This window comes from Oryctolagus cuniculus, chromosome 8 (assembly GCF_964237555.1).
Source record: "Oryctolagus cuniculus chromosome 8, mOryCun1.1, whole genome shotgun sequence".
NCBI classification, from domain to species: domain Eukaryota; kingdom Metazoa; phylum Chordata; class Mammalia; order Lagomorpha; family Leporidae; genus Oryctolagus; species Oryctolagus cuniculus.
In genome coordinates, this window is record NC_091439.1 from 11334760 (window position 1) to 11349758 (window position 14999).

At 35.0% G+C, this 14999-nt stretch overlaps 1 protein-coding gene across 10 annotated transcripts in view; it reads left to right on the forward strand.

The window, feature by feature from the left end:
• RBM46 (RNA binding motif protein 46) overlaps positions 1-14999 on the forward strand; it is a 107814-nt gene that overhangs the window by 26945 nt on the left and 65870 nt on the right. For 3 of the 10 annotated variants that reach the window (XM_051819965.2, XM_051819963.2, XM_051819964.2), the window contains exon 5: positions 7724-7766. The exons of the other annotated variants lie outside the window; for them this stretch is intronic. In XM_051819965.2, coding sequence (XP_051675925.1) covers positions 7724-7766 — 43 coding nt within the window. The remainder of the gene's footprint in view (positions 1-7723; positions 7767-14999) is intronic. 10 annotated transcript variants of the gene reach the window in all.

A 14999-nucleotide genomic window follows, 5' to 3' on the forward strand; every position in this document is an offset into this window, starting at 1 on the left:
TTGGATGGCTTCAGAAACTGCTTGGCAACAAGGTGTGATTGGTTAGGGCATAGACCACCCCTTGACTGGATTGGCTGCCTTGGCTATATAAGCTGCTATAGCAAATGAAATAAATGAGTCTGCAGGCTGCTCGCCTTTGGCCCGCTTTCATCTGACTCCCAAGGTCTGTGTGGTGACTCCGCACCTCTTGCCCCCACCGCTCTTCCTCTCAGAAACAAATCCACAACAACAATCCTGGACATCCTTGGTAGATACCTGTTAGGTCCATTTGGCCTACAGTGTCAATTAGTTCTTCTGTTTCCTTGCTGATTTTCTGTCTGGTTGATCTGTCCATTGCTGAAAGTGGGATATAGAAGTCCTTCATTACTATTGTATTTGAGTCTATTCTCCCTTTAGGTCCCTTAACATTCCTTCTAAATAGCCAGGTGCCCTGTCATTAGGTGCATATACATTTCTAATAGTTACATCTTCCTGTTGAATTGATCCCTTAATCATAACATAGTGCCCTTCTTTTTCTCTTGTAACAGTTTTGTTTTCGAAGTTTCTGTTGTTTCTGTGTGCAGCACATTGCTAAGCAGCTTTTGCAAGGCTGGGCAGGTGGTGACAAATTATTTCAATTTGTTTGTCATGGAAGGTCTATTTCACCTTCATTCATAAATGAGAGCTTTGCAGGGTATATTATTTCTGGGTTCACAGTTCTTTTAAGACTTGGAATGTATCTTGCCTTTCTCTCCTAGCCTGTAGGATTTCTGATGAGAAGTCCACTGTGTGTTTAATTTTGAGATCTTCTGAAAGTAATCTGGCATTTCTCTCATGCACATTTTAGAATCTTTAAGTTTTAATGTGGCGAGTTTGACTACAGTGTGTCATGGTGAAGATTTTTTTTGGTCCTGTCTTTTAGGAGTTCTATGTGCTGCTTGTACTTGGATGTTCCTTTCCCAAATTGGGGAAATTTTCTGTTATTAATTCACTTAAAAGTTCTTCCAATTCTTTCTCTCTTTCCATGATTTCAGGAACTCCTAGATCCTGTATGTTGGGTCTTTCTATAATATCTTATAGGTTCCCAACAGTGTTTTTTAGTTTTCTAATTTCTTCTTCTTGTGTTTGGTCTGACTGTATAATTTCCTGTGCTTTGTCTTCTAAGTCAGATATTCTTTCCTCTGCTTCACCAATTCTGTTGTTAAGGCTTTCCATTGCATTGTTTATTTGTTCTGTTGAAGTCATCATTTCCAAGATTTCCTTTTGATTTCTCTTTTAAGATCCCAATATCGTGGGAGAAATTTTCTTTCATGTCATGTACGGATTTCATTAGTTTGTGCATTTACTTTTGATTACTTCTCAGTGTTCCTATGACCAATTTTTTGAAATTCCATTTCTGGTGTTTCATCAATCTCATCATCATGTTGTTTTCCTTATTCTTGTTTCTTGAATGGTGTGTTTATTATTCAGAATTTGTGGAGATCCTCATTGTTGTTTTTGTTTTTTGTTTTTTTTTTGTTTGTTTGTTTGTTTTTGTTTTTTTTTTTTGTTTTGTTTTGTTTTTTGCTGTGGTGGTTTTTATCTTTATACTACACCTTTGCAGATTAGTAGAGTGTCTGCTTTCAGGGAATACCTAGAGGTGTCTGGTGGGTGTGGCCAGGGAGTTCTGTTCAGTTCTCCAGGGTGAAGGGTGTGGGCTGAGGTGACACATACCTGGGTTTGGCATGGTAAATGTCCTGTTTTTTTGTTTTTTGTTTTTGTTTTTTTAAATCATTGAGGAGGTTTGTTCTTGTCTGTTGGTGTAGACTCAGCCGAGCTCCTCGCCTCAAAGGAGCCTAGTGCCTGGGTGCTAGCCCCAGTGAGTATATTATTCATTCTCACTTCCACAAGGACCACACAAAGGATCTGTGCGGTCCCCAGTGTAAGCTCAGATTCCCCAGCAATGTCCCTCTCCTGGTAACCTGGGAATCCTGATCATGTGGAGCTTCCCACAGGGGCTGCCCAATGTCCCAGCCACATCCTGAGTCCTCCCATGCAGCCTCAGTGTTTCCTCAGTCCTGGCACACAGGCCTCCCACAGTCACAAGCACCCAGCCTCCTGTCCTCCCCACCAGACTCAGGAGTCTCCACTTGAGGCTGATTGCTGGCGTGACACAAGCTGGCACAGCTGTTACGTATGTCCAAAATGGTGCTTGCTCTCTATTAGCTTGTTACAGGATGCTGTTGCAGGGTGATCAGAGAGAGAAACATGCCCCCTCCTCCCCCGCATTTAGTCTTAAACCACACGTATTCAAACTTTTATTATTAAAAAAAGCAGCTCTAATGCAAGGTTGATAAAATCTGAAAGTAATGTTCTTAGGGACAGCAGTGGAGTGTTCTGGATGGCCTGCTGAATGTTCCAAACATGTTCATATTGTAAGGATTGAACACTCATAAACATAAGGTTGTTACAGGTTCTTAGAGTTCTTCAAATCAAGTTCTGCATGTTTAAAATCATCCTCTAGTTCCTTAAAGGATTTGAGAAACCTAATTTCATATATAGTGTATTTAACTATTTTTAAAATACTTTCTTTGGGTGTAATAATTAAATATTTTTGCCTTGATACCCTTATTTTCAATTTGATGCTGTTTTGATCTGCAGTTACATTTTTATTTCAGATATCGTTAAGACTGTCTTTTTAATATCCATATAGTTTTGGTCTTACTGTCCCATTTTCCAAGCAAAAAGAGAAAAAACATTAGAGTTTCCTTTAAATGAGTGTGATTTATTTATTTATTTATTTATTTTGAATGAGAGACACTTACATGAGTACTGAATTCAGAGAATTTATTTCTGGTGCTATTTAGTACTCTTAGCAGAATCCCAAAATTTCTTGGTGTATAACCCCAAAATCAGAATTTTCTTTTTTGGTCCATTTGGTCCTTGTAAAGTTATTTCTTTTGTAAGCAAATTACTGTGATAGATGAAAAGCTGAAAGGTGGTGGGGGTCAATGCCAAAATTGAACCCTATTTTTAAATTATTTTTATTTGAAATTTAAAAACTATTTCCATCTTCATAATCTTAAGAGAATAGTCTCCCTTATCTCATTGGAGACTGATCACTCAGGATAAAAATTCATATATTTACCTGGTTATCTTTAGAAACTTGTGAATAAGCAGTGTAATCTGGATAGGATACTTAGACTGGGGGGTTACATTGGTGTTACACAGAATGATATATGGAGACATCTTGGGTCATTCGGTATTACTCTTTTAAATAAGCATTTTCTATTTTATAATTTTATATCTGTTTAGTAATGGAGCAGACTATCAACATGAATAACCCTACTTTTCCTCTGCTATGACAGACACTGTTTTGAATCTGGGCCTTCTGTTATTGGCACTGTATTTGTCTAGGATCCTTTGTCACATAGCAGTGGAATAAGCAGTCAAGGAGATGAAGTCCTTGTGAAGAAAATCCTGGAGAATACTGAGTGGAAGGAGAGATGTAGTTTTGGGGATGTAGTGTGGATAATTCACATTGTTAAATAATTTCTTAACAGATAATTGTAGGCAAGCCATCTCTGTTCTTGTTTCTATATTTATGTAAATGCTGATACAAGTAGTAGTTTTTTCCTACTGGTGTGATTACTTAAAGCTTTTAAAGATAGAAGTGAACTGTTACAAAGTAACTTGTGCTGTTGATTTAATTTCCTCTGATTTTTGTATACTGTTCTAACCTCCACTGATAAAGTTTAAAGAGCAAATCTGTTTCTGAATTCCTCTTTGTGCTAAGTATACTTCCTAAATGTTTGGAAGACAAAGATGAATAAAACACTGTTTTTTATTTTTTTTTTCCTTTAAGGAGTCACAAAGTAGTGAAGAAGGCAGATACACAAATACTGTTATATGAATAGGGAACGTATACATCCCACCTGATCTGAATTGCAAACCTTGAGGAGAGTTTGGGCAGAGAAGGGCCAATCTGAACAAACTTGTAGAAAAAGCATGATGGTGGGCTAGTAGCAAGCAGGTCTGTGTCGTGTTTGGGGATTTTATCAGATCCATCAAAATTTCATTAATACTACTTTGTAAAAATTCGTAGTTTTTATTACAGCTAGGTTAGCTGAACTTGATTTTATTCTGAGCCAGTGTTTTTTTTTTTTTAATAGATGAATACATCCTAATTTCTGTGGACTGTTTTATGACCTAATTATCTTTTTAAAATCTCCTGTACTTTATTTTTCCAAGTACTCATTTTGTGGCCAATTTGTTTATTGCTTTTTATATTCATGTTTGACTCTGAAGTGACATAAATTACTACATTTTTTCATTTTTTCTAGTTGAATGGTAAAGTACTTATATATTTTTAAAATGATATTATGTTTGATGCCCCATTAGTATAATTTAAGCTAGGTTTTGTTTTGTGTTACCACATGTAACGTTTTTGAAAGTTATGAAAAGATTAAAAAGTGTTAAATTGTGTGCTGATTGAATCCTTCTTTATACTTTTTTATATTTGAACTATTTTAAAATAAAAATAAGAAAGGCAAAAAAGATCAGAAGGTATAAATGAGAAAGACTGCAGGTGAAGATAAATTGTGAGAAGTTTTGATCTGAAAAATAGTTGGTGCTTTTTTTCTTATGAGTTATTATTTCCAGATTGATGGGCAGCAATGCAAAAATTAAAATAGAATTTAAGATTTCAAAAATATGCCAAAAAGTTGCTTTGAAACAAACTTTTGCCAGTTTTTAAAAATTAAGAAATAATTTTAAGAAAATAATGGTTATGTCATATCACAGAGAAGTTTTTATTATAAATACAAGTTGAGCATCCCTAATCCAAAAATCTGAAACCCAAAATGATCCAAAATCCAAAACTTTTTGGATACCATCATGATGCCAGACCTGACCTCATGTGACAGGTCATAGTCAAAACAGGTACACTAAAATTTTTGAATGAAATTACCTTCAGCCTTTGTATATAATGCATATATGAAACATAAATTGTGTTTAGATTTGTGTACTGTCCCCAAGATACCTCATTATGAGTATGTGAATATTCTGAAATTCCCAAATAATCTGTAACCAAAACTGATCTCCCATATTTTGGATAAGGGATACTCATCCTGTTACAGAAGAAAAATGATACTTAAGTGGTGTTCTTTCCAGTTTTACTTACAGATTAACTTTGGTGATGCTGTTTCAAACTGGTAATTTTAAAGAACAGAAATAATTGAATTTGCTTTAGAATGACCTAGAGGAGTGAGAGGTATGCACCTGTATCAGTGTATCAGACATTTATTTTTCTTCAGATGACCAGTGGTGCGAACAAAATTCCATTAACTCAACTATGTGTCTTTGACCCTCAGAGAGGGCACAGTCTCATGAAAATGTATTTATATTTTTGAAATTTACTATTTTTTCCTGAATGCCCTTTAAAATATCATCTAGTATAATTCATAAGTATCTTTGTATAAATGGTCCCTAAATATGATTAAGGAATTGTGAAACAACTTTAATAGTTTAATGAGTACTAGAATAAAAATAAAAGAATCATGTAGTCTTAGCCTCCAACAAACTGTGTGACCTTGTAATAGCAAATGAATTATGTAATCCTAGTGGACCCTCTGTGTTTTCACCTCTAAAATATAAAGATTTTATTTGGTGAATTCTGAGGACTCTTAGAAGGTGTGATGAATGTCTGGCCCACAGGCTGTAGAAGGCCTGCAAAATCATTTGGCCTGGTTCTGCCAAGGCAGCCATAGGGGGGACCTTATCTGTAGCAGGCTGATTTTTAAGTTGATAATTTTGTATTGGCCTATGAATGATGCTGTGCATTCCCAAATGGCCCTTGAAAGAAAAAAGGTTCTCTATCCCTGTATGGTCAGAAACCTTACCACAGGATCAATAATTAAAATATTTTACGTGTACCACTGTATTTTGAGTATTTGACTTAAAACAGCTTAAAACCAGAATCAACCCTTCATTTTAATATCCCTTCCTTTGTAGAAGTCAAAGCTTATGTCTGTCTACTTAATAGCAAAACAACTGGATTTAAAAAATCAATTTTATTTGACAAGTAGCTGGTTTTTTGGTTATTATGTAAATTTGTCAAGTGATTATAGTAAGTAAAAAACCCAAAGTGTTATAAAAAAATAATTAAAAGGTTAGAAACTAGTTTTTTTAAAAAATAAGAGGATTGGGAAAATAATGTGTATTAATACATTATGAGGTTAGTATTCTCTCTTTATATTTATTGTTAAAGTGATTATTATGATTTTTTAATTTACTTTATTCATCTATTTAACCTTGATAATTCTTTACCTTTTAAGTTCTTAGTATCTTTGATTAATATAATCCTAAAATATAGGATTAGAGTATACATTAGTTTTAGCAGTAGTTACTGCTGTGTTAAGCAATTTAATATCTAAAGTTTTAAATTATTATAAATTTTAAAGTATTTAAAAAATTTTCCACATATCAAATACCATGATAAAATTTCTGGGTATGTTCCATTCTTTAATGTCTACAGCAGTTCATAAGTAAGCCACATGGTGTCGCCTAAATATATTGTTAAAATGAACTTCAAAAGGAATTTCAGTGTTCCATTGATTTTTACCTCCTTTAGAGCTTACTTAATATTACTGTTTTCGTTTAGAATCAGGAAAATATGTGTGAGGAGCTATGCTTAGTCTTCTTCAGTCTGTCATACCTCTGTCTCTTCTCTAATAGTTAGTAGATAGTAATTGTTTATGTAGTAGCAATATAAATTAGTGAAAGTTCTAGTGAATGAAGACAGAAGATGTTTTAGAATAGTGGTTCATTATGATAAATTTGTTCTTTTAATTACTTTAAAATTATTCATCAGTTGCCTCTAGACTTTTAAATGTAGTATTTGCCCTTCCTGGTTAATATCTCCTATAGCATCAGTCCTAGATCAGTTTGTCCTCCCCCAGAGCAGTGCACCCTGTGTTCAAGAACTGGTAGTACCATAGCTACAAGAATGTTACACGCCCCTGTGGGGATTTAAAACAGAAAACATTGAACTCCTTGGTCTCCCTGATGGATTAGAAGTTTTAAATCACCAGAATATTAATAAATTTCTGGATTTTCTTATTCCTTAAAGTGATGACATTTTATTAATACTGTATTAATTATTTGTGGGTCATGACTTGTCTGATTGCAGGAGTCATTTGCACTATAACATGGATTTTTATATACACAGTAGTTAATGTTTTAAGAAAATAATATGATTGGGTAACTAAATAAGTTTAGTTCATTGCTGCATTTCTTTGATTCAGTAAATAGTCTTTTTACTATACTGTTAGTATGATTTCTGCTATAATTCTATCACCTTAAGAAGCATATGGAATATACTCATTATTAGAAACATTAATCTATTGTAATTGTACTATCTACTAATATGCTGAATGTATCCTGGGGTCACTTTTTGGTTGTGTGGTTTAAACTGTATCACATGAATTCTGTACACAAATTAATTCAAGAGATTGACACTTGAATAAATAAAAAATGTAAATTATGATGTAGAACTTTAGCTTCTTTTATAAAATAGTTACCTATGGTGATCTTTACTTCACATTTCCTGTTTATTTTGGTTTTCCTTCAGTTTTGTTTTCTAAGGATATTATTGATAGAAATGCTTTTCTTGTTGCCTTTTGTTTTTAAGTCCTATTTTGTGTGTGGATTTTATTTAAGACTGCAAGCCATTAACTTAATTTTTTTCTTGTTAACTTTGTTTCAGCAATCTATGTTCCAGTCTGCTTATTAACTGGCCAGATAACAGGGTAAATGAGTATCTATAAACTTTGCAGCATGTGTGCCATATATATGCAGTTGGCTTTTTTCCCCTTCTGCTGCTCTGTCAGTTTTTGGTCAAAGAGTGACAGAATCTGTAGATATGGATTTATGAAAATATTGACTTGTTTAGGGCAAAGAATTTATAAGTTCCAGGTGAACCATTATGAATCTTTGGAAGGCAGGTTTAAAAACGCATTCTGCACCATAAGGGTATAGTTTTCAACAAAGGCAAAAAAAAAAATTAAGCAAACAATGTTTATTAATTTAAGGGAGTCTCTCACCTATGTTTTATGTCTACATGTGTTACATTGAGAGGTAAATCCTTTAAGGGATTTGTTAGTATGAAATTTAGATATCAGGTATAGTGTTTATTTATTTGAAAGGCAGAATGACAGAGGAGGGAGAGGGGAAGGGGAAGAGAGAAAGAGTTTTCATCCCTTGGTTCACTTCGCAAATGGCCACGATGGGCAGGGCTGGTCCAGGCTGAAGCCAGAAACTCTGTCCAGGTCTCCACATGGCTGGTAGTGTATCAAGCACGTGGGCCATATTCTGCTGCTTTCCCAGGTGCATTAGCAATGAGCTGGATTGGAAGCGGGAACTCGGACTGATGTTCTGATGTGGTATGCTGGCATTACAGGCTGCAGCTTAACTCTCTGTGCCACAGTGCCTTCCCCTTTATCTGAATTTTTATGTAAGGTTTATTTTCGTATTTCCAGTTCTTTTAATTTGAAATTCTATGTTATGAATTTTCTATGACAAGAAAAATTTCTATAGTCAACTCCCAATATTTATATTTATATATGTGACATGAATACACTGACACTAAATAATCAAAATATAATTGGCTTATTTAATTATATTTACTTATGTGTACTGAGATAAATATTTGTCACTTAAATATGTACAGGAAATTTACATAAGTTCCAAATTCCTGTTATAAATCTTAGGAAATGATGGAAAGATGTTCAGTTTCCCCTCAGCCCGGTTTATTATTGAGGAGATAAGGCATGCATGGTCTGATACTGATGTAGTGCACTGACCAAAACAGAATGTGAACCTGTCTTCTGTCTCTCTTCTGTTCTTTTACGTGATGATGGATAGGTTTTCCACTTTCACCTCTGTCTCATTCCACACAAGTTTTGAGGTGGCTTATTAAAAACAAGGAAAACCAAAATGGATGCAGTTTTTAAGTTGAAGGAATTCAAGCAATGGAAAATTATCATTACGAAAATAACTCCAAGTACATCAGAACATTATATTGTTTAGCAATATATAAATATGTACTAAAACCATAAAGAAAAGCAAGGGAATAATTAAAAATTAGGATTGTATTTACCTTGAGGGTTAGAAAGAGAAATTTGAAAGAATGCAAAGGGATTTCTAAGGTTTTGATAAATTTCTGTTTCTAAACCTGGATAGTGATTCCATGTTTTTAATTTTTAAATTGTGTAATCTGTACACCTGTTTGTATATTTTTATTAAAAGTAAACTGGGAAAGAAGCCAGCCAGCCAAGAGGAAGAATTTGTAAATGTCATTCTACTCTAGAGATTTCACAAATTAATATAATTCAAGTCAAAATAGGAAAGTTCTTTAGTATTCAGGCTAAATAATTTCATTTGCTTTTGGGTACCCAGTTCAAGTAAACCTTGGCAACTTGGGAGGGCCTGGAAATTCAAAATGTGAAGAGGGGGAAGGAGCACCTGAAATGCTAGGATCTGCGACACATGTAATTACTACCTGTAGGGGGAAAGTGATTGCTGTCTTAAGCTGTTTGAAAAGCTCGCACATGAAAGACTTTGATGCTTTAGAAAATGGAATTAAATCATTAGAAAGTTTTGGAAAGGTAGATTATGACTTAATATAAATAAGCCAGAGCTATCTAAACCTTTGAAATTCTAATAACTCTGTATCTCAGTTCTAAAAAAGAGTCAAATGTACCTTTACTGTTCTAATATTTATTTTAAGCTTGTTTATATTTGTTAAATAAATGTATGGGAGAAGGAAAGAGGCTTTACTGGAATGTTCTAAGGGGAATTACCTTCCTTTAACTTTCCTTGCCATCTTTGAAGCCCTCTGAAAAATTTGCTCGTTGCAAACTGTGATATATGAAAGTTTGATTTGGACAAGTCCGATTCTTCTCTTTTATTATCATCTGTTCCTAAGGGCTTTCCATTCTCATTTTCTGTTTATTGATTGGCAGTTGATTGGTTGTTAATCTTGGTAAAAATACATTCATTCAACAAATACTTACTGAACCAATATGCTTTTTATAAAGTCCCAAAGATCCCTAAAGTGAATTAGACACTGTTGCTGCCTTTGAACAGCTTACTCCTGTTGAAGGAGGCTGCTATCCAGTTAATAGTTCTGATAAATGCTCTGGAGAGTAGAGAGTATTATGAGAACATAAGATTGGATGATCTGCCCTAATCTGAGGTGAGAGAGCAGGAAAATGGGACATTGTGTTTTAGAAGGGATTTCAGTAAGAGGAAATATAATACCTTGAAGTTAAGATAGCATATAGGCACTGTAGAATAGAAGAGCATGACTTCTATTGCCATATTTCCTGGTCTCACAATTGAGGTTCATTACTTGAACTTCAGTTTCCTCCTCTGGGAGATAAATATTTTACCATCATTTCCATTTTACAGAGTATTGAATGAGTTAAAGTTGTAAAGGGCTCAGAACAGTGTCTTTTGTATGTTAAGTTTTGAAGGATGATAATTATTCACAAAACAAATGTAAGATACTAGAGTTTCCAATCATATATGGTAATTATTATTAATAATCATATGGTCCTCTGAGCACTTACTGTATGTTAGGTATTGTGCTAAGTGATTTTACATAACATGTTGATCTCACAATTCTTTCAGGTAGGTACTGTTTTCATGCTGACAGTGTCATACATTTTTTTAACACCACTGAGGAAACTGATACTTCAGAAGGTTAAGTAATTTGCTTGAGTTCCCAGTTAGCTGAGAGTCTGTGGTCTGAACTGCTGTTCTTGGTAACTTCAAAAGATTCCAATAAAAGACTGACCTTTGTTGAACATTTGGTAACAGGCTATGGCCATATGGATATTACTGGCAAGTTACTCTGCTGAAAAATAAATTATGATGAAATGGGCTTGTGGCACATGCTTTCCCTCCTTTTCAGAGTCAGTTTTGTCTCTGAATCCTATTTGGCCATACATCAGACCTGTCACTCCAGTGTAGTATGGGTGTGGAACATCTGGCTGAATCTTAATGAGATCATTCTAAGAAAGAACTTGAGAACATATCTTTTTTTATATAAGGTAGCTTTGGAATTTTTAAGTCTACTCTAGGATAAACATTACCAACAGAAGGCATAATATGTGAAGGAGGTAGTGAGATGTGGTTTTCTGTGCATCCAGAGGCTAGACAATTTTAGACAGGCAAGGTTTGTTTATAAAGGTTCAACATCCCTTATCCTAAAATCCAGATTGCTCTAAAATCCAGAACTTCTTGAGTGCTGACCTGACACTGAGAATTTTGGGTTTTGAATTTTCAGTTAGCGATATCTAACTGGTAGAATCTTACATACAACTTTGCAAAATCTGAACCACTTCTGGCCCCAGACATTACACGTATTATTCAACCTATGTCTATTACTTGATCCTATTACTACTCCCACTTTACTCTGATTATGTTCAGAACATCTCAATACATAGTTCAGCCACACACATATATACATATATATCAGACTAGGTGCTTTCTCATTGTTATTTCCATGCTCAGGAACCTAGAATTAGAACCAAGAAATTACTGAAAGCACATTTTCCAGTTCAGAATGCTGGGTCATTTGGCTGTGAATGAATCCTGTTTTGATCATCTGAACTTGTCATACTCACTGGTGGTAGGCTCTTCCTAAGTGCTGCCCACTCTGCTTAGAATATTTTCTTTGCCCTCATCTGTGTCTTCTGCTAAGCTTTTATTGGACATAGTAACCCAAATCACTGTTCTTTGTAATATTATTCAGTAGCTTAATGGTTTTAAATCACTCAATTTTCTGTAATACAATTTTTGATCCATCAGGATTTATAAAGCTAAAGGTCTTTGTACCTGTATAGATGACTGTTACTTGTTAAACCCTGTGTTACATAGATATTCACTGTCTCCTTTGGCACTCTGCATGTGTGCTTTTCCGATAAAGTGATCCATGTGCTGTAAGGTTGTGTTAACTTTTCTTTTCTTTTATTGAAATATCTGAGAGGATTTTCTTTTTTTTTTTAAGAGTTGAATGGTAAGTTTATTCTGGTTCAAAACAATTTTAAAATCCATATACAGGGTTTTTTTTGTTTTTTAGTAAAATGTAATACTTTTTTTTTTAACTTTTATTTAGTAAATATAAATTTCCAAAGTACAGTTTATGGATTACAATGGCTTCCCTCCCACTTGCACCCCTCCCATCTCCCGCTCCCTCTCCCATTCCATTCACATCAAGATTCATTTTCAATTATCTTTATATACACAAGATCGATTTAGTATATATTAAGTAAAGATTTCATCAGTTTGCACCCACACAGAAACACAAAGTGTAAAATACTGTTTCAGTACTAGTTATAGCATTACTTCACATTGGACAACACATTAAGGACAGATGCCACATGAGAAGTAAGTACACAGTGACTCCTGTTGTTGACTTAACAATTTGACACTCTTGTTTATGGCATCAGTAATCTCCTTACGCTCTAGTCATGAGTTGCCAAGGCTATGGAAGCCTTTTGAGTTTGCCAACTTCGATCTTATTTACACAAGGCCATTTTCATGAAATCAGAGTTTGAAAACAACAGAAACCCTTGAAATATGCATTGAAGCCTATGGATTATTTTATGTTGGATATGCATTATTATGTGTATAATTTGTATAATGGGGGATAGGAGATTAAGATTACAGTAGTTTTCTTTTAAGTCAACTGATAAAACTTATGTTTCTTATTGGTATTAAAATGTGTAGAAAATAATCATGTTATATAGTTTTATAGTTTCACATTTATTACATAATACATAGTTATAGCTAGTGTCATTTCTAACATTTGATTAAGGGTCCACAAACACGAAGTAATTGACACTACCTCTTAAATGTTATTACTAATCTTAGTTTATGTTAGTGTTGCATTGCTTCTTTATTCTTCTACACAGGTAAAGACTGAAAAGATGGTGGTGTTCCATTCAGTTTAGTCTCCCAAAGGCAGAAAAGACCACTGGTAATTAAGGATGCTAAAATTCAGTTCTGTGAATTCAGTTATTTTCTGTCTTCAAAACAAAGAAACAGAATCTGAATTGCAGTATCTGAAAAACAGTTCTTCACTTTTCATGTTATGTTAAAATTTATACAGAATCTTCCCTTGGAAAGTCTTCTTCAAAGACAGATTATACTTTTCATCACGTCTTTTTTTTTTTTTTTTTTTTTTTTTTTAATTTATTTGACAGGTAGAGTTAGTGAGAGAGAGAGACAGAGAGAAAGGTCTTCCTTCTGTTGGTTCATTCCCCAAATGGCTGCTGCGGCCAGCGCACCGCGCCGATCTGAAGGAGCCAGGTGCATCCTCCTGGTCTCCCACAGGGGTGCAGGGCCCAAGCACTTGGGCCATCCTCCACTGCCTTCCCCGGGCCACAGCAGAGAGCTGGACTGGAAGAGGAGTAACCAGGACTAGAACCCAGTGCCCATATGGGATGCCGGCACCGTAGGCGGAGGAGTAACCAAATGAGCCATGGTGCCGGCCCCTCATCCCATCTTAGGTAGAGCAGTTCGTATATGTGTGAATCTTACTGAAATTAATGAAAGTTAAAATCCTGATTAGTAGAATTTTTACCTAGTTTGTCTTTCTTTTGACTCTTACTCCTATATAATAGAAAACCAAAATAACACATAGACAATGGTTCCCATTTTACAGAAAGCAGGGAAGGGTCCTGAGCCTGCTCATTAAATTTTAATTTATTCTGTTCTCATTCATGACTTCTCAGCATGGCTTTTCTCTTCCTTAGTCTCTTTATTTATTTATTTTTTTTGACAGGCAGAGTAGACAGAGAAAGAGACAGAGAGAAATGTCTTTCTTCCGTTGGTTCACCCCCCCAAATGGCCGCTCGGCCGGCGCACTGTGCTGATCTGAAGCCAGGAGCCAGGTGCTTCTTCCTGGTCTCCCATGCAGATGCAGGGCCCAAGAACTTGGGCCACAGCAGAGAGCTGGACCGGGAGAGGAGCAGCCAGGACAGAATCAGCACCCCAACCGGGACTAGAACCCAGGATGCTGGCGCCGCAGGCAGAGAATTAGCCTATTGAGCCACAGCGCCAGTGAATAATCCCTTTTTAAATAACTTCTGAGCATGTATTTGTGACAGTTGATATTCTTTTTTTTTAAAGAATGACACCAATAAAAAGACAAATTGTATTAATGCCTGAGTAATAATTAACCTTGTGTTTTACACCAAATTCAAACTCTGATGATAATTTTTGCCTTTATTCTGAGAATTACTGCATGCTATATGTTAACAAAAATTTAATCGTTGTAAATTATTTATCTCAGCATTTTTCCCTTTAAACTTGATGTCACTCAAAAATTAACAACAGCAACAAAAAACCCTGTAAAACTCCAAATGGTAGGTAGTGAAGGCATTGTGAAAAGAAGTCATTCCATTTTCATATTTCCAGTTAAATTTGTATTGAAAAATCACTATTATAGTTTCTCAGTCTGAATCGCTTTTATTTTATAATAATTGTTGTATTTTGGTAGAAGCAGTATTGTAATTAGTGTTTTTATGTTTTATCATAATTATGCATTCCAACCTCTCCTTTATGTCTATCTTTGGCAGGTGTTCTGTTCCTTTTTCATTGTAAGCTATCTAACTTTTCATACAAATATATAAGCTTCGATTGGTTTATTGCCTAGAACCACATCTGTGTCACCTTCTGCCTGGGTGAAAGCATAAAATACTAGCCCTCTGGAAGGCTCACTTGCATTCTCGCTTCACGTTTTCCTCCCTCCTAGAAGAAACCACATTTTGGACTTACTTATTCTATGTACTTTTGAAATTTACACTTTGTCAGAATGATGTATGTTGTTTCTGTGTAGCTGGACTCTTGATTCTCTCACTGATGTGAGTTTCCCATCAAAACTTTGTCATTTACTGGCTGTGGTGTTGATGGAAATATGAGGTGCTTGCAGTTTGGAGGTATCTGAATAATGATGTTATAAAGATTCCTGT